Source organism: Narcine bancroftii, chromosome 10 (assembly GCF_036971445.1).
Source record: "Narcine bancroftii isolate sNarBan1 chromosome 10, sNarBan1.hap1, whole genome shotgun sequence".
In the NCBI taxonomy this organism is placed as follows: domain Eukaryota; kingdom Metazoa; phylum Chordata; class Chondrichthyes; order Torpediniformes; family Narcinidae; genus Narcine; species Narcine bancroftii.
The window spans coordinates 20,661,444-20,683,321 of record NC_091478.1 but is presented as its reverse complement, the minus strand read 5'-3'; the positions used below and the strand labels follow the sequence as shown (position 1 = coordinate 20,683,321).

Genomic DNA, 21,878 nt, shown 5'->3' with positions numbered 1-21,878 from the left:
TTAATAAGGTGTCAAACTTTTATGGAGAGAATGGGATTGTCGTCGGTCATGATTTGAATGGTGGGTAGACTCGATGGGCCAAATAGCCTCATTCTGCTCCTATGTCTTATGTCTTGTGTCTCCCACAGTTTTAATTGATCCAGTAATAATATGGTACCAGTTGGCAAGAAGAAAAATTGCTTTCAGACCTCAGTCTCTAACAATGAGGTTGAAACTCTGTGAATGAATGGGGGAAAACAATGATGTGAGTTAAACAGTAAAGTCCACATGTAGTGGGGTCGAGTGTTGGAGATACTCAGCAGGTCACTCAGCATCCGTAAGAAGTGAAGGGTAACAAACAGTTTGGGCCTGGGATCTTCATCAAGGTATGCGCAAATAAACAAGTAGGTGCCTGAAAAAATAGAAGCTGGGGGTTGTGGGGGGAAGTAGTGAAAATGAGGAAGGGGCAGGAGAATGACCACAGGTTAACAGGTGAGGTCATAGGTACATACAGGTTGGAGGGTAGAAGAGAAGAAACTAAGAAATGATCATCTGCACTAAGTCATCATTATTAGCTACACTTAATAGTGTTCTGTCAGACCAACATCTTCATATTTTTAATGAGTTTCGACAATCCAAGCATTTGGGTCATGATGCCACATTACAATGGCATTTTTAAACTAAACTTCATTTTCCGAACCTACTGTTATCAATGGTACCAGAATTTAAAACTCTATGGTGCTGTCAAACTCCAGACGACTTAGAACACTCATCAAACTGTTGATTATTCTGAGTCCTTATTTCTTACAAGTATGGTTTCCTTGAAGGGAGAGCCTTGCATCATGGGAGAAACGCGAATATACAAGAGACGTCGCCCATCAACGCAATGCATTTTGGGAAAGAAGTACAGAGAAGTGGTGACATCCATGCCTTGCAATTGCACAGACAAAGACTTTGAGTGGTAAGTGCCCATGTTGGCATTTCACATCTTCTCCTTGTCAGTCTGAGAATAATTTGCATCCACTGTGTATTTGAAGATAAGCGATGAACTCAACATTGGGCCCATAGACCCTTCCACAGGTGGTTCAGGAGGTCTTCGAAATAAATTGATTTGAATGGTTTAATTGTCATCTGTATCAAGATACGGTTAAGTGCTTAGTTTTGCATGCTATCAAGATGAGTCAGCTCGCACAGCGGGTAATACAATAATAACAATGTCCAGCGTTGTACAATAAGTCATATAGAGAAAACAGTAACAAACGATGCAAGGCTATCAACATTTTCCAGTGGGAGGTCCATTTAAGAGTGTGATAGCAGCAGGAAAGGATCTGTGTTTCAAGCTCATTTATCTTCTGTCTTAATGAAGGGAAAGGGAAGAGAGTGTGACCGTGGTGGGCTGGCTTTTTTAATATGTTGGCAGCTTGCCCAAGGCAGTGGGAGGTGCAGACTAGGTTGGAGGAGGGAAATTTGACTCGCCTGATGGTCTGAACTGCATTCACAGCTCTCTGCAGTTTATTGTGGCATTGGGCAGAGCTGTTCCCATATCAAGATGTGATACATCTGGACAGAACACTTTCTACAAGGCATCTACAAAACATTGGTTTAAAATGGCCTCAGGCTCACGTTGCATTTTCTTGCGATTCTGAGAAGGCCGCCCCTTGGTGTGTTTTCTGGTTTGTAATATCAAACAAGTCAGACATGTTGGTGATACGGCTCCTGAGAACTTGAAGCTGTCCACCATCTCCACCTCAGCACCTTGAATGCAAGAAGCAGGGGGCAGTTTAGAAAGTGTGTCCCATTGGCCTTTGAACATGGACTACCACATGCTGTTGGCAGTGTCTTGAAGTTCTCACTGCCCTCCTAGACATTCTTTCTCAAATTTGATTCTCATGCAAAGGTGCAGATGGTTTGAGAACTTCCTTGACTTGTCTGATTCTAGCCCCTGGTTACCTCTTTCAGGCCTTGAATGGCATTTCAGGAGTTTGGTGTCAAGGATGCAAAAGATGTGGCTCAACATGTGGGGCAAACAGAGTGATGAGTGGCTTGCTGTCTGGGAGAGGACAGTCCTGGTGGATTGCTTATCCTGCCAATGGATGTCACAGGCTGCATCACAGCATGGTGTGAGGGCACCAATACCTCTGAGTGGAAAGCCCTGCAAGAGGTAGTGGACAGAGCCCAGTACATCATAGGCAAACTCTCCCCAGCACTGAGAACATCCACATGGAAAGTTCCTGTTGGAAAGCAGCATAAATTATCAAGGACCCATACCACCCAGGACATGCACTGTTCTCACTGCTGCCACCAAGAAAGGTATAGGGGCCACTTGCCTCATACCATGAGGTTCAGAAACAGATGCTACCCCTCCACCATCAGACTCCTAAACAACAGACTCAATCAGGGACTCATTTAAAGACTCTTGCTTTACTTATTATTTATTATTGAATATTTATATTTCTGCATTTTCACAGTCAGTTTGTTTATATTTCTTTCTTCTTGAGTACAGTTTAGGGTTACCAGTAATTCAAAATTCTGCCTGGCTCCCAGGAAAAAGAATCTCATGGTTGTATGTGATATTATCCAGGTACCCTGACAATAAATGTGAACTTTGCTTATCCTGCCAATGGATTAGGGGAAGATGTTGCCAAGACATCACTTTGAGAAGCCTGGTGTGGGGTGTCCCTGAAGTGTTCAGGGGGACAAGGATCACATTTCACCCAGCTGAGTCTCTTTGCCTTTGTGGTGTGCCACCACTTTACCAAACTGCCAAGGTTCCCCTGTATCGAAACGATGTAAAGGCCGGCTTCTGTGTTGCAAAGCTGTTCAGCATCCTTGGTTTATCCCCAGAAATGGTTAAATGGGAAATTCCTGCAGCACCATCAGGGATCCTCACTCAACCATGGGAAGAGCCGAAGGTGAAATGCTTTCTTCTGTTACATCTCTTCTCTGGGAGGCAATTTTTTTTAAAACCTGCATTTCCCAAAGGCTTGTGTGCAGCAGACAGTTTATCGGAAATGCACCCTTAACAATTGGTTTATTGGTATAGAATTTCCCATAACTCTTTACAATCAGTTGGAAGCCTGATCTCTGCTGCAGTGCAGGTATGACTGCCATAATCTAACCTCAGAAAATGAATAGTGGATCAAAAGAATGACAAGTAATGTATTGTTTAATTATGCAAAACTATTGTTTCTGATGTTTAAAGTTCAAATTTGTTCATGACATCGCATGTAAACCTGAGATTCTTGTTCCGGTGGGATAGGTAAAATTTCTTGTTGGTTTGCTGAAACTACTCGAGAAACAAGAGATGTGGAAACAAAAATGTAAACAAACTGAGCAAATACAGAAAAATATATTCAGTAATAAATAATGTGCAATGTAAGATTCCTTAAATGAGTCCCTGATTGAGTTTGTTGTTGAGGAGTCTGACGATGGAGGGGGAGCAGCTGTTCCTGAACCTGGTGATACGAGTCTTCTGGCCCCTACACCCTTTTCCTGACGGTAGCAGTGAGAACAGAGCAGGTACAGTGATGTGGCTCCTTGATGATCGTTGCTGCTCTCTGACGGCAGCACTCCATGTAGATGTTATGGATGTCGGGGAGAGTTTTGCCTCTGTCCACTATCCTTTGCAGGGCTTTCTGCTCAGAAGTATGGTGCCCCCATGCCAGGCCACGATGCGTTCCACGCAGGAAGAGTTAAGCTTGCTTGTTAATTTCAATTTGCTGCCTCTTTCCCACACTTTGTTTGTGAGTCCCTGTGCTTAAGGATTGGGGTCTCATTTTAATGCAGGGAAACTGACAACCACGGATGAGCATTACATTGATGACTGAGGAATAACTGCTGGCAGGGCCGGCCGGTTATCTGCTCAGCCCTTCACTGCCCCTTTACCTCCATCTAATTGAAGCTCCAGCATGGGGGTTGTTGTAAAAGATTACACCTCTTACAACGTCGCATTGACTCAGTTCAACACTGGATCACTGACCTAGAATTCTGCACTCAAGTCTCTGCAGAGAGGAACGAAACAGGCCCTACTGCTGACATGGTTACCATAGCAGTTAACTCAACATTATAGCAGTGCCAGTGATCCAGGTTTTAATCTGCTACTGTTTGTAGAGAGATTGTACATTCTCACATGTCTGCATGGGTTTTTGCTTGGGTGCTCCAATCTCCTCTCGCCTTTCAAAACATACGGGGTTGTAGGTTAATTGGAGTATTTGGGCAACGCTGGTTCATGGGCCAGAAATTGACCTCCTAGCTCCATATGTCTTTAGAATGTGGGACGAAACCGAGGCATGTTGAGGAAACCATACAGATATGAGGAGAATGTACAAACTCCTTAGAGACAGTGGCAGATTTGAACCCGGGTCACTGGCGCTGTAACAGCGTGGCGCTAACTGTGATGCCACCTTTCTGTATTCTTGACTTTTTTGAATTTGGTATCAAGGTACAGCACAGACTGTGCTGGAAAAGTGTAATGCATGGAAATCAGTGGCTTGAGAGTTGGCAGATTCACAGAACTTCTGGATGGTGAGGATCCTTCCTATGGTGGGGGAGTCTGGGACCAGAGGGCTCAATCTCAGAATGCAAAGTAATCCCCTTAGAACAGAGATGTGGAGGAATTTCTTTACCCAGAGGATAGTGAATCTGTGAAATTCATTGGTGTTGATGGCTGTGGAGACCTACTCATTGGATATACAGTAAAACACCTGTTATCCGGAATTCAAGCATCCGACAGCCTCAAGCAACCGGCAATGTAAATTGCAGAAAATATATAGGTAAAAAATACAGGCTTAAAATTGGCACGTCTCGCTGTTAGTTCACCAATCATGCAACACGCAATCTCAAGCAACCAGAAAATTCACTTGTCCAGCATCTACCAATCCCCATAGATGTCAGATTTTTACTGTACAGGTGCTCCCCGACTTACGATCGTCTGACTTACGATTTTTCGCAGTTATGATGGTACAATCGCATGCCGGTTGTTATTTACTTTCATGTAATACATTAAAGTAAGGAAATAGCAAGCATCGTTGATTTTTCCAAAAGACGATAATTCCTATAAGGTGAATTATTTTGAGTCTCCTTCGTCAATCACTTCTTTTATTTCAGTCGGAAAGTTTGCAGGGACTGATACAGCGCTGTCAGGGGAGAGCGGGGTCAGTGTGGCAACTGATATAGTGTTGTTGGGAGAGAGTGGCAATGGGATCAGTGTGGAGACTGATACAGGGCTGTCAGAGGAGAGTAGGGCAATGGGATCAGTTTGGGGACTGATACAGGGCTGTTGGTGCTATTCAAGGTACATCCATATTCTTTTCCAACTTATGATTTTTCAACACAATGGATTTGTTGGAATGTAACCCCATTGTTTTGAAGACTTGTTACTACTAAAAAAATACCCTTTGAAGGTAAGCAAGTGTAAAGAGGAGTAAGTAGAGGAGTATTTGAGCCAGAGGTAGATATGTGCTTGATTAGGAAGAGAATCAAGGATAGGGAGAGACCAGCAAAATGAATTGAAAAGGATTGTAAACCAGTCATGATGGAATAGTGGGGCAGACTCAATGGGCCAAATAACCCAATTCCGCTCCTGTGATTTATGGTCATCCAGAATTTGATTAACCTGAATGTTGCTGTGCAATCGAGGCAGAAAATTTGTGTTCATTAAAAATTAATGATGTGTCTACTTACTTTCTTTGGAGAGGTTTAATTCATGAGTCATGAATACATTAGAAACTGTTGGAATTGGATTGGAAATTGGCCGGAGGCAGACATTCACAAAAGGAGATCTCCATGGTTACATCAATTAGAATTGGCAGCTGGAATTTCAAAGGGAAGCAAGAATTTTAATAGTTGTAGAGCCTGTTTAAGTAAATCCACCTGGGAATAGGTGGGATTGGATCACGGTGGGCGGGGGGCTGAAGGGCCTGTCCACTGTTCTGTGAAGAACAGAAATCCAAAGTTAAATAAAACAAAAAAATATTCTCCTGAGGGACTGATACCTTTGTTCATAATCAGGGACCAAATAATTTCATTTAAACTCTAGCTTGAATTCAACCCTCGGGAAAAGTATAAAGTCCAGCAAATATTCTTGGTAGAAGCCCCCTCCACATTTGCCCCTTCAACCGCGTCACCAGCAGCCTGTGCGAGTCCTTTGACCTCAAGCCGCCAACAGCCTGTACTCCCCTCACTAAATATCTTTACCCCCCTCCTGATGCACCCTACCTAAAATTTACTTCAGCCTGTTGCTCACCTGTCCCCTGTAACCCCATGGGACATGAAAGAAAAGATCTGCAAATGCATCATACTCTCAGTCAGTGTGAAACAGATAGCATCTACAGCATTTGCCTTATTACATTGAGAATCATAATAATACAGTGTATTTAATTATTTATTTTCAGTGCATTATAAAGGCCTGTGATTAAAAATTATTTAAATGTATGTTCAGGCTTAGAGCATTTGAGACATTTCATCTTAAATACGATAGAGCACTATACCAATAGAAACACTCTGTGCCTGAAAACAGAACGTTTCAATGCATCCAAAACTTCCAGAGCTTAATGAATCATCTTTACACTTGCTTATCTTTAATGGGTATTTTTTAGTAGTAACAAGTCTTCAAAACTCAGCCTTGGCAAAAGTTGAAGTAACGTTTTTTTATGCAATGATACATTTTATATTGTTTGAATAACTTCACTAGTGTCAGATACCTGGCATTCACCTCAAAACTAAAAAGGCTGGGGTCACTCCACGGGGCAGGCAGTATCTGTGGGGAGAAAATCAAAGGGAGCCATTCAAATGATACTGATCAGCAAGGAATTACAATCAAACGACTGAGGAATGATGGCCCAAGGCAAGGGAAGTCTCGGGGTGCCCACTGTACTTCCTGTAGGCGAGAGTTCATAGGAATCCTACAGCATCATGAAAATCGTTGAATCTCAACATCTTAAAAAATCTGAATAGGTGTGGCATAAACAAGTGGCATCCTCAATACTGCTCTGGTTTCAGATACTTACCTAACTCACCATAAGATAGTGGAGAACCCTCCTTTTCCCCACCCCTTCCCTCTCTATTCAGATAGCTCCTAGCTTTATTTCTTTTCTGCCCTCCCACCCATATCCACTAATGGCCTCTTACTTGTCAACCTGTGCCCCTCCCCCCCCCTCGCCCATCCTCTCCTCCTCCCTCATGAACTTTCTATTCAGGTACCTTGGCGAAGGATACCTTTTCCTTTCGATGGATTATGGCCCTTGAGCCTGCTGTGTCATGGAATAAATACAATTCAATAAATGACCCAACCCTTTTTCAACCCTCTCCATGCTATTTATCTGGCCACTGCAATTTTCCAAGGGAAGGAATCCCTTTCAGTACTTTGAAAGAAGACATTCTTTCTTCTCTCTGCCTGAAGTTGGCATCCCCTTATTTTCGGCCTTCCTGTTCTGGAATTTCCCGTGAGAGGAAACATGCTGCCAGCAATTTCCCTGTCAACCACCTAAGGATCTTGTACCTTTCAATAGGAACACCCCACATTCTTCCAAATTCCAGTGAGCACAGACCCTTCTCACGACCGATCAAAATGTTTGAAAACCCCTATTTCAATCACACATAACTGATTCATTATGTTCACGGTTTCATAACTCCAGAGGAAATGGGCCAATGACAATTTTTCTCAAGCAAAATATTTCAGTGACTCTCAACCTTCCCTTCCTACTCACATATCACCTTAAGCAATCCCTTATTAATCACAGAGCACCGATGGCCTAGGGATTACTTAAAGTGGGGTGTGAGTGGAAAGAAAAAGGTTGAGGACCACTGTGATGGCAGCTCTAAATGGAGAGGGAAGGGAAGGGGGTCGGGAGCTGGAGGAAAGGAAACAGAGGGTGGTGACAGAAAGAAAACTAAAGAAGGATTCCCCACTAGTATCTGGTAGGCTGGGTAAGTATCTTTAAGACCAGAGCATTATATAAAATGTCAGTGTTTTATTCTCACTGTGTTTTGCTAATATGCAATATTGCAGTTGAAAACACCCGGAAAGTAATTTTCGAGATCTAATTTTATTACTTATACAAAGTGGTGGCAGTCAGTCCCATGCAACTTGCTGGGCATGGGTGGGATTTAAACTCTGCCTTCCAGTTTGTCCATAACTTTATGTTTAGCATAGCAGTTAGTCCAACGCTGTTACAGTGCCAGCAACTGGGATTCAAATGGGAGTTTATACATTCTCCATGTCTTCTAGGTGCCCCTGTTTCCCTCCAGGTGCCCCTGTTTCCTCCCACCATTCAAATACGTAGCAGGTGTAGGTCAATTGGGTGGCACAGGCTCGTAGGTTGAAAAGGCCTGTTACCATGCTCTATGCCCAACATGTTGTTCAGAACCAGTGCATCTCCCTGCTGCTCGTTGTAGATAAGGGCTCCCAGTAGCACATCATCATCATCTGAGAAAGTAGATCCTTGATCAGAATTTCTGCCTAGGATTGCTGCGGATAGATCTGCACCTGCTTCCCAACCTCAGCCCTGTTCTCAGCCCACCTCCCCCCAGGCCAGTCTCTTGCACTGAGCTCGATCTGGAGTGTTCAGTCGAGCACCAAATTTCAGCGAGGGAGCTTGTCTCATGGCTGGAAGTGTGGGTGTCACGGGTGGGTTGTGAAGCGAGGCCGAACCTCTGGACATTTGCAGAATGTGGCAGGCCAACTCTGCCTTGTGGGAATCGACTCTTTTCCCCAGGGCATGAGCAGCACCACTTGGGAAATTCTTGCCAGGTTCAAATTGCTATTTAATAGCTGTGGGTGTCTCACACATGCAGAATAACTCTTGGAATTCCTTGTGCAGATGGAAAAGGTATCATCACAGTCAGAAATTAAGACGCACTGATTTTTCACACAGCTTCTGTTTCTCTGTGATTCTGTTGAGATGGAAATTCAGTGATGGAAATTCAAATGTGCCTGCTCTATTGCAGGCACATTATATTTTAAGTGCAGTCTTATGAGATGAATCCAGAGGACTGAATAGCCTGTATATATAGAGTGTATTGCTTATATCTCGTGCTTTGTTCTCACTCCTGCCATCAGGAAAGAGGTACAGGGGCCACAAGACTCACATCACCAGGTTCAGTAGTTGCTACTCTTCTACCATCAAACTCCTCAATAATAAACTCAATAGAGACTCTTTCTTTGCACATTATTTATTATTGAATATTTATTTTCTGTATTGCACAGTTTGTTTGCACTTCATTCTGGTCTACGTTTCTCTCTTTTGTATGCATATCTTTTCTTGAGTACAGTTTTATTTTTTGCACTACTATTAAAATAGAAATTCTGCCCTGCCCGCAGGAAAAGGAATCTCAGGGTTGTGATGTCATGTATGTACTCTGACAATAAATCTGGACTTCGAATGTATCTTCTTCACACCCTACCCTCTCCCATCAAATCTTATCATTACCAATGCTGTCCATTCTGTCCATTCCCATGAACTTGACCCAGAAATGCTGGAGGAACTCAACAGATCACGCAGCCTCCATTAGGAGGTAAAGATGTATGACCGATGTTTCAGGCCTGAGCCCTTCTGTCCATGGTCTGTCTGTGGTCTCATGCACTGCCAGACTGAGACCACCCGCATATTTGAGGAACAACATCTCATATTCTGTCAGGGCACTCTCCAACCAAATGGCATTAACATAGACCCAGTTTCCATTAGCACCACCCTACCCTCCATCTCTTTCCCTTATCCGTATGTCTCCTTTCCTCTAGCTCTGCATTCACAGAGCCAGAACCCTCCCCTGATCAATTCTCACCTTTCTTCCCATCCGTGTCCAATTATGGCCTTTTTCCTGTTGGCCTGTGCTTCTTTCCCCCCCCTCCCCCACCCGCCGCCCTTTCTTCCCTCTTCGCCCAACCTTTTTATTCAGGTGCCTGCCTGCTTTTTCCTCATACCATGAAGAAGGGCTCAGGCTCCAAACATTGGTTATGTATCTTTACCTTCTGTTGACGCTGGGAGACTGCTGAGTTCCTCCGCCACTTTTGTGTTTTTACTATAATCACAGCATCTGCAGACTTTCATGTTTCAGCCCATTAACTTTATCTAATTTTCTGTTACGTGATGAACGCCAGCTGCCTCAACCTCTTTATGAGGCACTCAGTACTCAACAGCTACCAAGACTCTGTTCCAAACAGATGGGGATCTTCACCCATAATCTCTCAAGGACTGCAAGACCAATTCCATTGGATTAATCCCTACTCCAGCTGAACATCTATTCAGATTTGAACTGAGCCATTCAGTTAAAAAGGTTAAGGGATAGAAGAAGGGGAATAGACTCTTCCACTGGGTGGTAGGACCACATTGTCAACAAAGCTGGTGGAGGAAGAAATCCTTACCATGTTCAAGAAGTACCTGAATGAGCACCTCGTGTGCTGTCAAGCCCAAAGGCCACAGACTGAAACTGGAGTCAGTCTCAATGATTCTTTTTCTGCCAGCACAGATAAGATGGGTAAAATGGGCCCATTCTGTGGCCTAAATTTGAACAACTCCATGACCTTCATGGGACATGAATAATAGTTACACTCTGAGCAGCGATTTTTTTTGATTTTTTTTTAAATTTTTTTAAACCACCTGGACTGTTTGCACATGAAAAGTCTTGAAACATGTATTCCTATTCGTCACGGTTTAGAAGATTAAGCTCTGAGATAATGAAACTGACTGGTGGTAGTCACTGAACCTTGACCCTCATCAGACAGAGTGAGATGGACCAGAGCCTCTGCTAATCAAGGAAGTAACCTCATCCTCCAGGATAAGGTCAGTCTGGAAATGTAGCTCAGCACAAATGTAGGTTTTGATTTATCCATGAGCATGGAGAAGCAGCTGTTTTAAAAGGTCAGGACCTGAAATACAAAGGTGGCTGTCCCTCAGGACTGTCTGCCGTCTCTTCCCACTGTTGACAGGTTCACTTTCAGTTGCATTTCCACTTATCCCATTGCAAGCAACCTATTTCCTTTGGAATTTGAACAGAGCACAGGAATAGGCCCTTTGGCCCATGTTGTCTGTGCTGAACATGATGTCAAATTAAAAACAGTAGATTTTTATACCAAATTAAACTAGATCTCTCCTGGAGACAGGCAGATTCTGGAATTTGAAGCCAAACAAATTCTGCTGCAGCAAGAGTTTGTACCTCTGTGGTGGTGGGGGCTGAAACATTAAGGGCATATAAGAAACTCTTAGGCACAAGGATGAAAGAAAAATAGAGGGTTGTGAGGTCAGAAGGGTTTAGTTTTTTTTTATAGGAATTATGTAGGTCGACACAACATCAAGGGCCGAAGGGCCTGTACTGTGTTGTAATGTTCTATGTTTCACTTAACAGCGGATTGAGCAGCGTCAGTGAGAGATAAAGAATGGTCGATGCTTGGAGCCGCAACTCTTTATCGGAGCTAGGGAAGTGCAGTGGAGAAGATGGTGTAAACAGGACAGGGTGGGAGGAGTAGGAATGGTGAACCAGTGAATGGTGAAACATGACGGGCAGAGACAGTGGGCCAGTGTGATGCTCGGCAGCTGAAGGACTTGCACCAGGCCACCGGGCATTGAATTGGACACAGAAAAGGGGGAATGCTCTACATCAGTGCGGTCTGAATTGTGAATCTGTAAGATTTTCATTTTGGGATCTACGTGCCTTTACAAAGAACCACCTGCAGCGCTACTGAGCTGCAAGTTAACAAACAAGACATGGTTCAAGCATCATGTTGTTTGCAGGTGCTGTGATTATAGTGCGATGCCCTCAGAGAGCTACCCGTCCCCATCACATTTCAGCTTTTTTCTCTTCTTCCCACCATATCCAACTATGACCTCTTGCCTGTTGGCCGGTACTCCTCCCCCTGCTCCTTCTCCTTTCTTTCTCCCACCGACCTTGTTATACAGGCACCTGCCCGAGTTTTGCTCATATCTCGGCAAAGGGCTCAGGCCCAAAGCCTTGGTTGGGTTTTGCTACATGACGCAGTGGACATTTTGCATGACCTGTTAAGTTTCTCCAGCACTTTTATGTATCGCTCAAGAATCATTTATATCACCATCACAGAATTATTAGTGGATTTTATATCCATGGATGTGAAAGGGGAAGATTGTTAAAAGAAGACCAGTAAAACCCCTGGTATCCAAAATTCAATCAACCTGCATCCTCAAAAAACCAGCAAAAACAAAATTGAGGAAAATTAATTTTAAAAGTTAAAATAAATAAGAATAAAAGAATAGGTTAAAAAAGTTCGTATTATTTTTGTGGAAATAAATGATCTTTAAAGTTACACATAAACCTTTGGTGAGGATGGGAACAAATATTCAGCCAGTGGAGGGCCTTGGTCGTACTTTGCTCGTAGCAGCTGTTTGAATAAAATTGTGTGAAACAGCAATGGTGTCACCCTGGATGAAGAGCTGGTTGATGCCGCTCGCCATTGGGGTGACTCTCTCAAAGTGTCTCCCTATCCCTGCTTAAGTAAGAGTTGCCCTGGTCAAAGGCAATATCTGTAAACTTGGAATGGGATGGGAGGGTGTTAATAAAGCAAAATGCTTTAAAGTTAATATAGGTATTCATGCAAGTAAAGATTGGTGTAAGTACGGAATAGTATTTTTGTCTTTTAAGCTGATTATTCATAATGCAGGTGTATAACACTTTGTAAGAGCAAGTCTCAAGCTACTGGAAAATACACATCTGGCATCTATCATTCTTACATAGGTGCCAGATACCAGGGATTTTACTGTCACACAAGACCAAGCAGTCTACATCAGAGGGTATGACACTCTACAAACATATTGCTGAGGCTCTTGTGTCTCAAGGCCTCAGAGTCTCATTCCATAAGGAAAATGGATTGACCTATGTAGCCATGATAAGAGCCTTGGGATTTGTGTGGAGTCACAGCCCATGAAATCTCTAGTTGATTGCAGTTAATATTTCTTACTGTAAAGTTACAGTGATTCATCAAAGAGGGAGGTGCCAGAGAGAGGCGCTATACAGTTTGGGTCAAGAGAATACTCCTTATTGTATTACTATTAGTGGTACAGAACTAATAACATTGAACATCCTCGCTTGGATATCTGCCTGGAATGATCCCTGCTCCAGTTCTGTAGCCCACCAAAGCCCTCTCAACGTGAGAATGAGTTTATTATTGGAGTTGACTTGAAAGCTCTTAATTTTCAAAGTCCATTTCCAACAAGATTTTCTCCCACTGTACTTGGTGGCCACGGTAGGAATTAACAAAATCTTGGGAAGCTATGGAACACTTCCAATGGCCAAATGTATCAGGGAAAGTGATATTTTGTAATTTTGCCCAGAAGCAGCTTAATTTGTTGCTATACTTTTTATCTAAGCATGTTGGTTTTAGAATATATGAAGGAAAAAAGAGTGAATTAATAGGTATTCATATAGTTCATAATATAATTAATCTGATATGAAATTGAGTGTTGAGATTTTTAAGTTGTGAGATTTACAAAAGCAACCCACAAGTGGCATTTTAGTTTGGTGAAGTTGTACTTCAGAGGCACATTTAAACCATCTGCAAGCCAGAATCAGAATCAGAATTTATTGTTTTGAACAATAAAAATTATTTGTTTTGCAGCAGGATCACAGGTTCAAATATTATTATAAATTACATTTTTAATTTTCTAAAAATGTCGACAGACAGCACAGTAACAGGCCACTTCAGCCCATGAATCCATGCTGCCCAATTAACCTACACCCTCGGTAGTTTTGAACAGTGGGAGGAAACTGGAACCCATGGGGAGAACCCACGCGGACACAGTGAGAACGCACAAACGCCTTACAGAATGTGCGGGAATCGAACCCCAGTCCTGATCGCTGGCACTGTAAAGGCGTTGCACTAACTGTTGCGCCAATCATACCACCAAATTTAGTCCAAATGAAGAGGAAGTCTGTGGTTCATTGTCCATTCGGAAATCTGATAGTGGAGGGGAAGAAGCTGATTTCTTTACATTGGGTGTTTGTCTTCAGGCCCCTGTACCATCTTCTTTATGGTAGCTGTGTGAAGAAGGCATGGCCTGGGTGTTGAAGGTCCTTGAGGATAAAAGGTTGCTTTCTTAAGACATCACTTTTTGTAGATATCCGTAATGGAGTGAAGACTGATGCCCATGATGGCACGGGCCAAGATCACAACTCTCTGTAGTCTTTTTATTGTGTATTGCCACCTTCCTACCAGACAGTGATGCAACCAGTGAGAATGCTGTCCATGGTACACCTGTAGACATTTGCAAGAGTCTTTAGTGACGTACCAAATCTCCTCAAATTCCATGCGAAGTATAGCCATAACATTTATCAGTCATCTCAATCTAAAAGTGATGCTTTTTCCAATTGGTTTTTATCTAGATGGGCCTAAGGACTTGCTTCTGTACTTTAGTGTTCTATGCTTTCTAGAACAGCTGTTGGAAGTGGAGGAGTCAGTAGAACTGCTGCGTTAGAGCATCAGTGACCGAGTTTAAACATTACCTCGGGGGCTGTTTGAAGTTTTCGAGTTCTCCCTGTGACTGTATGGGTTTTCCCAGGGGGCTCCAGTTTCCTCTCATGTCCCAAAGAGGTTTGGCTTAGCAGTTTAATCAGCCACTTTAAAAATTGCCTCCAGTGTGCAGATGGTAAATGTGGGAGGAATTGACAAGAATCTGGAGAGAATTAAAATAAAGTATTAAAATGATAGTGTTACAGGTGGTTGGTGGTCATCACCGACTTGATGGGCTGAAGGGCCTGTGTTTTGTGCTGTATGGCTCCACGACTTCATGGTCTTACTGCACAATGTTCTTCTTCCATTATGATCTCCCAGGTACACATGTCAGGTGTGGGGACATCTGAAACTTTCAACCAAGTTAAAAGCCAAGTGAGGGATGAGGGGAGATAGGACCATGGTCCTTAAACTTTGACTAGTAAACAGTCAAGTAGAAGGGGCAGGTGGGGGCACAGTCATCTTCCTCTGCTCTCTCTCCTAAACCCAGCTGCTGGTTTAACTTCCAACAGCTGTTTTATAGAACAGAGTACAACTAAGACAAATCAACTGTCTACAGATATTAATTTAGTATGCTAGATTGCAAAATAAATTCCCAACAATGAAAGATTATCTAGATAAATAAAGATTTATACTTCACTGTGTATAGACTTTCTTGAAAAACCTTTCATAATAATACTCACAGCTAGCAGCCAAACCTTAAGTCAATTATAACACTAAAGAAAGAAGCCTAGAATAGAATTGTATGAATCGCACAGTCCGCAAGAGGCCTTGTATGAATCGCACAGTCCGCAAGAGGTCGGCGACATGGTGGAAGGACTCGCACAGGCTGCTGGAGACTGGCTCATGGGTAACCAGGTATCTGAATCAGGATTAGAGAGGGCAAGAAGGGCTTAGGGCGCTGAAGGCTTCCTGATGGCATTGGAGGTTTGGATCTTGTTTTCAGTTTGCCCATGGATTGAATAGTTTGTGCAGCTGCAAAGGCTGGGGGAGCACTGGAGGTGAATCCATGGACATGAGGCACCTTTGAAAAGACTCTTTTGCTTCTCGTTCTCTTATCAATAAGGCACTGGACAATGCTCATGGTGACCCTCGGTTTGCTTATTGCAGACAACAGTTGAAGTATTTCATGCTTATTACAATTTTATGTATTATGTGAAATTAAAAGAAATCTTGAACCTTGAAAAGCCCTGATGATCAGACAGAAATCTTAATGTTCATGAAACAAATCCTCTCAGCATAGTTTGACTGGTGCTTCTGAAGCTATGCACCATGGGGTGTATTCCACTCATAATGACAGCTAATGATCTAGCCGTCTGTGTCTGCCTGCATATTCACATTGTCTAAGATAGTTTGTGATGATTTGGCTCCCCATCCCATTTTCTTTGCATACACTGTATGAGAGAGTGTTCACTCTCCCATAATGGGATGAATTTCCAGTTGAGAGCTACAAAAGCTATTTAATCCACACTGCTGTTGCTGGGTCTTCGGGTTAGTCTCTCTCCCTTCCTCATTCCCCGGTGCCTTGTTACCCCCCCCCCACCAATCATTCCTTTGGCACCTATCCCTGTGACTGCAGGAAATGCTCCACTTGTGCGCCCACCTCTTCCCTCACCACCATTTGGGGCCCCAAACTGCCCTTCCAAGTGACACAACACTTCACTTGTGAATCAGCAGGGGTCATCTGCTGCATCCGCTGCTCCTGTTGTGCTCTCCTCTACATTGGAGAGACTGGATGCAGACTGGACGATTGCTTCATTCTGTCCGCCACAATAGGGTAGATCTCCCACTGGCCACCCATTTAAATTCCCTGTCCCATTCCCTTGCTGACATGTTTGCTATAGTCTCATGCATTGCCAAACTGAAAAAATTGGAGGAACAACACTTCATCTTCTGTCTGGGCACCCTCCAACTAAATGGCATTAACATCATCTTTGCTGGTTTCTTTTAACCCCACCCCCCACCTCTTCTTCCTCGTCTCTCCCTTCCCCTCTGTCTTCTTTCACACAGCCAAAATCAATTCTCATCTTTCCTCTTATCATATCCAAGTAACTCCTTTTGGCTGTTGGTCTAGACTCCACCCCCTGCCATTCTTCATTCTTTATCCAGAGGCCTTCTTGTTTTTTGCTTGTATCTCAAAGAGGAGCGCAGGCCCAAAACATTGATAATATATCTTTACCTCGCATGGATGCTGTGAGATCGGCTGAGCTCCTCCAGCATTTCTATGTGCTTTTGCTACAATCATAGTGTCTTCAAGTTTTCATGTTTCACTCAGTTTCATTTCTTTACAAGTGTTTTTGTAGCCTGCTTTCTAGCAGCGACTTCCTATCCATTACAAGGCACTACAGAAGAAATGGCTTCTTCATTGGCCTGGTGGTTCTTAGGCAGTGCAGAAATGAGATAGGGAATTGAAGTGGCTGGCCACTGGGAGATCCTTGCTGCTGCAGTGGATGGAATGGAAGTGCTCAAGGCAGCGATCTCAATGGTCAACCTGAAAATCACAGATGTAGCTTGCCTTTGCGCCAATCTTCTTCACTGAAGCATCTGAAAGGATGGGCCTCACACTCAACAACTGTAGGCATAGGTCCTGCCCGACCTGCTCTCAGCCTTCAGATGACTCCAGACCCTACATTAATTCAGTAACCGCTCTTCACTGTCTTGCAAAGTGGCCCAACCTATCAATCATTTCTATCTAAACACAATGACAGCTTTCTCTTGAAGGACTTTAATGGTTTTCTTGTCCTTGAGGGAATTTAGAGGTGAATGTTAAATAATGACCTTGCCGGTAACATCCACATCTTGTGAAAGAGCAGAAAAAATTATGCAGTTCCAGATATTTGTCAAATGCTTTGTTTTTCCACGAAATAACAGCCTTCGGGTGAGAGTCTATTTAATGTTCAGAGACCACTTGAGCTACATTTTCACAGTTAATGACGTCTTCAGTATAACCCATTCCTAGAGATATGTTCCTTATTTAATATTTAATAAGCTCCACCAACTATCACATTCCATTATTGTAACTGTCACTTTATCTCCCAGAAGAAGAATCTGCTTAAAAACAAAACCCCAAATGGTAAGGTCGAGAAATTTAATTGGAGTTGTAGATATACTCAGAGATTAAAAAGGGAATGCTGAAAGATGGATCTAAGATTATCATGGAAGAAATGCAGATGCTGGTGATTCAAAAGGAAATATTGAGCTTTCAAAGTGGATGGTATCACCCAAATCTCTTCATTGGGATTTACAGCTTTGATAACACGTTGCCTTTCAATATATTTTGGGCGGCACGGTTAACGTAGCGGTTAGCACCACATTATCACAGTGCCAGCGACTCAGGTCTGAATGCTTGCTGCGTTTGAATTCTTACTTTGTACAAACTTCTTACAGACCATAAGAATTCATTCTCCCCATGTGTTTGGGTTTCCTCTGGGTGCTCTGGTTTCCTCCCACCTGTCAAATTGTGCGGGTGTTGGGGTATTTGGGTGGCACGGGCCCATGGGCTGGAAGGGTTTGTTACCATACTGTAGATCTAATTTTAAATTTTTTAATTTAATTGAAACTTAAAATTATATATGTATATTATTGGGACGAACTATGAATCCTTCCCTCACGCATTTCTATGGAGTCAAATCCACTGAGTAGACAGCCTCCTGTTCTTTGCCTCCTTTAAAATCCAGTGTCAAAACTCGCATCTTTTTACATTAATTTTAAAAATAATCCATATTTTATTTATCCTGTGAAACTAATGAGACCACCTGCATTATTGATGGCTTAAATAATTCAGCACTAATTACAAAATATAAATTTGTACAAAGAACACTTTAAAGGACAGTTGTCTTGAAATGTAAATTATACTTTATTCCTCATGGAGCTTTAACTGTATTTGTTAAACAAAATAAGCTGCGGAAGGAGATCGACAACTATTTAAACAATTTCCAGCTGCTAAAACTACCAATCTGCTTCCCATAATTCTGCTCGGGTTGGTCGTTCCCTATTGTTTTTTGAAGGCAAACACTTACAAAGGCCCAACAATGATAAACAAGGATCATTTCATTCACATTAGTTTAACTTCAGCAACATCTGCCATTCAAATTCGTTGCTCAAAGATGATCAAAATTCTTCACGCTCACCCAAACGTACACCTGGGTAACCATGTAAATAATGAATTGGCTGATTGTGGGGCTGTGGATTCAATGAGTTCTTCAGTCCAATTTATCCATGCTAGCCAAGCAAATCCTATTTGCCTGTGTTCATCCCAAATCCCCAAAACCAGCCATTCTCAACGGAGACTCTACACGCACCACCCACTCCAGGAGCCACAGCACATTTAAGTAGGAGTCTTGTTTTCTTTCCACTTCACGTAATATAAATATATTTTGTGTTTTTTTTTAATATAGTCAGTAGGAGAGAAGTACAGAAGAAACCAAACTTGACTCCAAGAGTCCTAATGGGGCCAGAGCCAATAAAAAGGTTGAGAATGGCAGCTCTAAACTATTCCTGCCATTGTACCTGTCTAAATGTCTTTTAGACATTATAATATACCCACCATCTTCTGTGTGAAGATGACCCTCAAGTTCCTTTTTAAATTTTTCCCCACTCACCATAAATCTAAGCCCTCTAATGTTTGTCTCCCCTACCCTGGGGAAAAAAGGCTGTGACCATTGAGCTGTTCATGGTTTTATAGACCTATAATTGTCTTCCCTGAACTTTCTGTGCTCCAGGCAAAAAAAAAGTCCCAGTCTATCCACCCTCTCCTTAACATTCTTGTGATTTTTAAAAATTAATCTGAACCTTTCCCAGCTTCATGATATCTTACCATATCTGGGTGACAAAAATTGTGGCCAATACCCAAAATGCTATTGGACTGTATGCCCCTTGAGCTTTTGGGGAGGAAGCTCATGGATTTAGACCCAGCCGTGGAGAAGGACCGTTGAGGATTGCATGTGCCTTGCTGCTCAACCTATAGATGGAGGCGGTGTTTCTAATCCTGTTACCCTTGTCTTTCTTGGTAGTGGAGGCCGTGGAGTTGGGAGATGTTATCAGAGAAGCTCATTTTGTAGATGTCACTGAGAGAGGGAATGTTCAGGACGTGCTCCTTGGTTATGGATGGTGTGGTGCTTCATGAGGGTTGTAGCTCAAGACAAATGGACAGTATTCCATCACGCTCCTGCAGTACACTGCCTGAAAGTGCGGCAAATGAGTCAACATCAACTCTCAAAAGGGAATTGCATAAATACTTGAAAAATTACATGAAAAGATTCTTCCGTATTTTATTCTCCAACATGATGTGAATGTTGTAGGTGTGATCACACTTTGCGCCCGTACCTAATTGTCCTTGAAAAGATGTTGGTGAACTTCCTGCTTGAACTGTGCAGCTGATCAAGAAAGTTACACCAGCAACCTTGCTGCTGATATTATTTCCTATCAGCTGTGGGCAAAGAAAGGGACGGTGCAGCCACAATGGACAGAATGGTCTACCTCTGAGGCTGTGTGATCCTGTGGGTTTTTTTGCTTCACTGAATCATAGGATGAGCAGAGTTTTGAGCCTTCAGTGTACTGCAAGAGGCTTCCTGCTGCAGCAGTCCTTGTGGTCCACGTTGACAATAGATCCCTCCCTCCCCCAGTGCCTGCTCAGGATTGTGACTGTAAAAACATGCAGTTCACTTTCTGACCAAGTGGTGCCTCCCCAAAACATCAAGTACTCAAAAAGAAACTGGTTGGGAAGCAATCCAAAATGTCAGTTTACAAATGTTTTTTACTCTCTCGTAGGAAGTGTCCTCTGCTACTGAAGCCAGAGTTTAATGTTCTTCTCTAATTCCTAGTGAAGGTGGTGGTGAGCCACCAACTTGAACATGATAGGCCCTCCACCACTGTTAGGCAGAGCATTTTGATCCAGTGATAGCTAATTGTGTGTGACTTTGAGAGAGACCTGCAAACGTCTACAAGATTATGAGAGGCATAGATAAAGGTAGACAGTCAGCACCTTTTTCCCAGGGTGGGAGTTACAACAGCAGAGGGCATCCATACAATGTAAAGGGAAGAAAATTTAGGGGAGACATCAGAGGAAAGTTTTTTAACATCGAGAGTTGTGGGTGCCTGGAATGCATCTCCAGGGGTGGTGGTGGAGGCTGGAACAATAAGGGCATTTAAGAGACACTTAGGCACGTGGATAAAAGAAAAATAGAGAGTTATGAGGTAGGGAGGATTTAGTTTTTATTTAGTGGTATGTGATATAGAGAATTTAGGTTAAAAAGACTTAAGTTAAAATGTGATGATTAATCATAAACAGGGAAGCCAGAACGGACAGAGAGTTTACTAGCAGTCAAGGACAGAAGGAGCTGCTGAATATGTTTTTTTAAACCTATCTTTTCATGGTCATAGTGAGAGACATGCAGGAGACAAAGGATTGATAAGAAGTGTGAGAAACAGAATTCAGTGAATGTAGAGTTCACAGCGTACGTAACGAACGTGATAATTAATAATGCAGTTATACTTAGAATGTTTTTGTAATACTAACCAATTAAAACAGTATTAATAAGAAGGGGAAGGGCAAATAATAAAGGTATAAAAATCAATGCACTGTATGTATCGGGGCTTAACTGGTGAGAAACCAGTTGAGTCCAACTCTGCAGACTTGTAAATAAAGCTTGTCGTGTCATCAGTTTTAAAGAGACTCATGTGTGAGAAGTTTTATTTCTGACATGGTATATATGGGTCAGCATTATCATCGAGGGCTGAAGGACCTTATTGTGCTGTAATGATCTATGTTCAAATGGTTGCATCCCTTTTCTTCACTGCATTTATCCTTGTAGTTAGCAGAGACCATGTGGCTAGGAAGAGTATGAAAGAGGAAGTGAAATGCTACATTTTGTATGCCCTGCAGCCATAATGAGCTTGAGGTAGACGGATGAATGTTCAGGGCAGTAGAATCGGTGCCACAGACTCCTGGCCAACATTGTCCATTCATTGAGTAAAGCTTCCAACATCTCGTGGGATATTTAATTGGTGGAAGGGAATGAAAATGTTTGCATTGATCAATGGGCGAGTAAACAAGAAGACATAAATCTAAAATTGCCAGTAGATCCAAGCATGAGATGAAGATAATTTTATTGTAAAAAGTGATTGGTTGTGATCTGGAATTCACTTTCTAGAAAGGCAATAGAACCAGATTGGATAATAACTGTTGAGTAACAACTTGAATGGGATTGGGGTAGACCTAATAGTGTTTACAAAGTGAGAGTAGCCTCTTGCGCTTAAAAAAAAACAGAAGAAATTTGCAATTGAACTCTCCATTTATTTCCACACTAAGTACGTTACCCATTTACAAAATAACTACAGTTGGTGAATTGGAGGTTTTAATGGATCCAATTCTATGCACTGCTGTGTTTGTCAAAAGCAAAAACAAATAGGTTTATCTCGAGTTTGATCA

At 42.5% G+C, this 21,878-nt stretch overlaps 1 protein-coding gene across 1 annotated transcript in view; it reads left to right on the top strand.

Moving 5' to 3' along the window:
• Positions 1–21,878, top strand: part of LOC138743782 (VPS10 domain-containing receptor SorCS1-like) — an 800,159-nt gene that overhangs the window by 678,090 nt on the left and 100,191 nt on the right. The window contains exon 17 of the mRNA XM_069899386.1: positions 807–940. Within this exon, the coding sequence (XP_069755487.1) occupies positions 807–940 (134 nt within the window). The remainder of the gene's footprint in view (positions 1–806; positions 941–21,878) is intronic.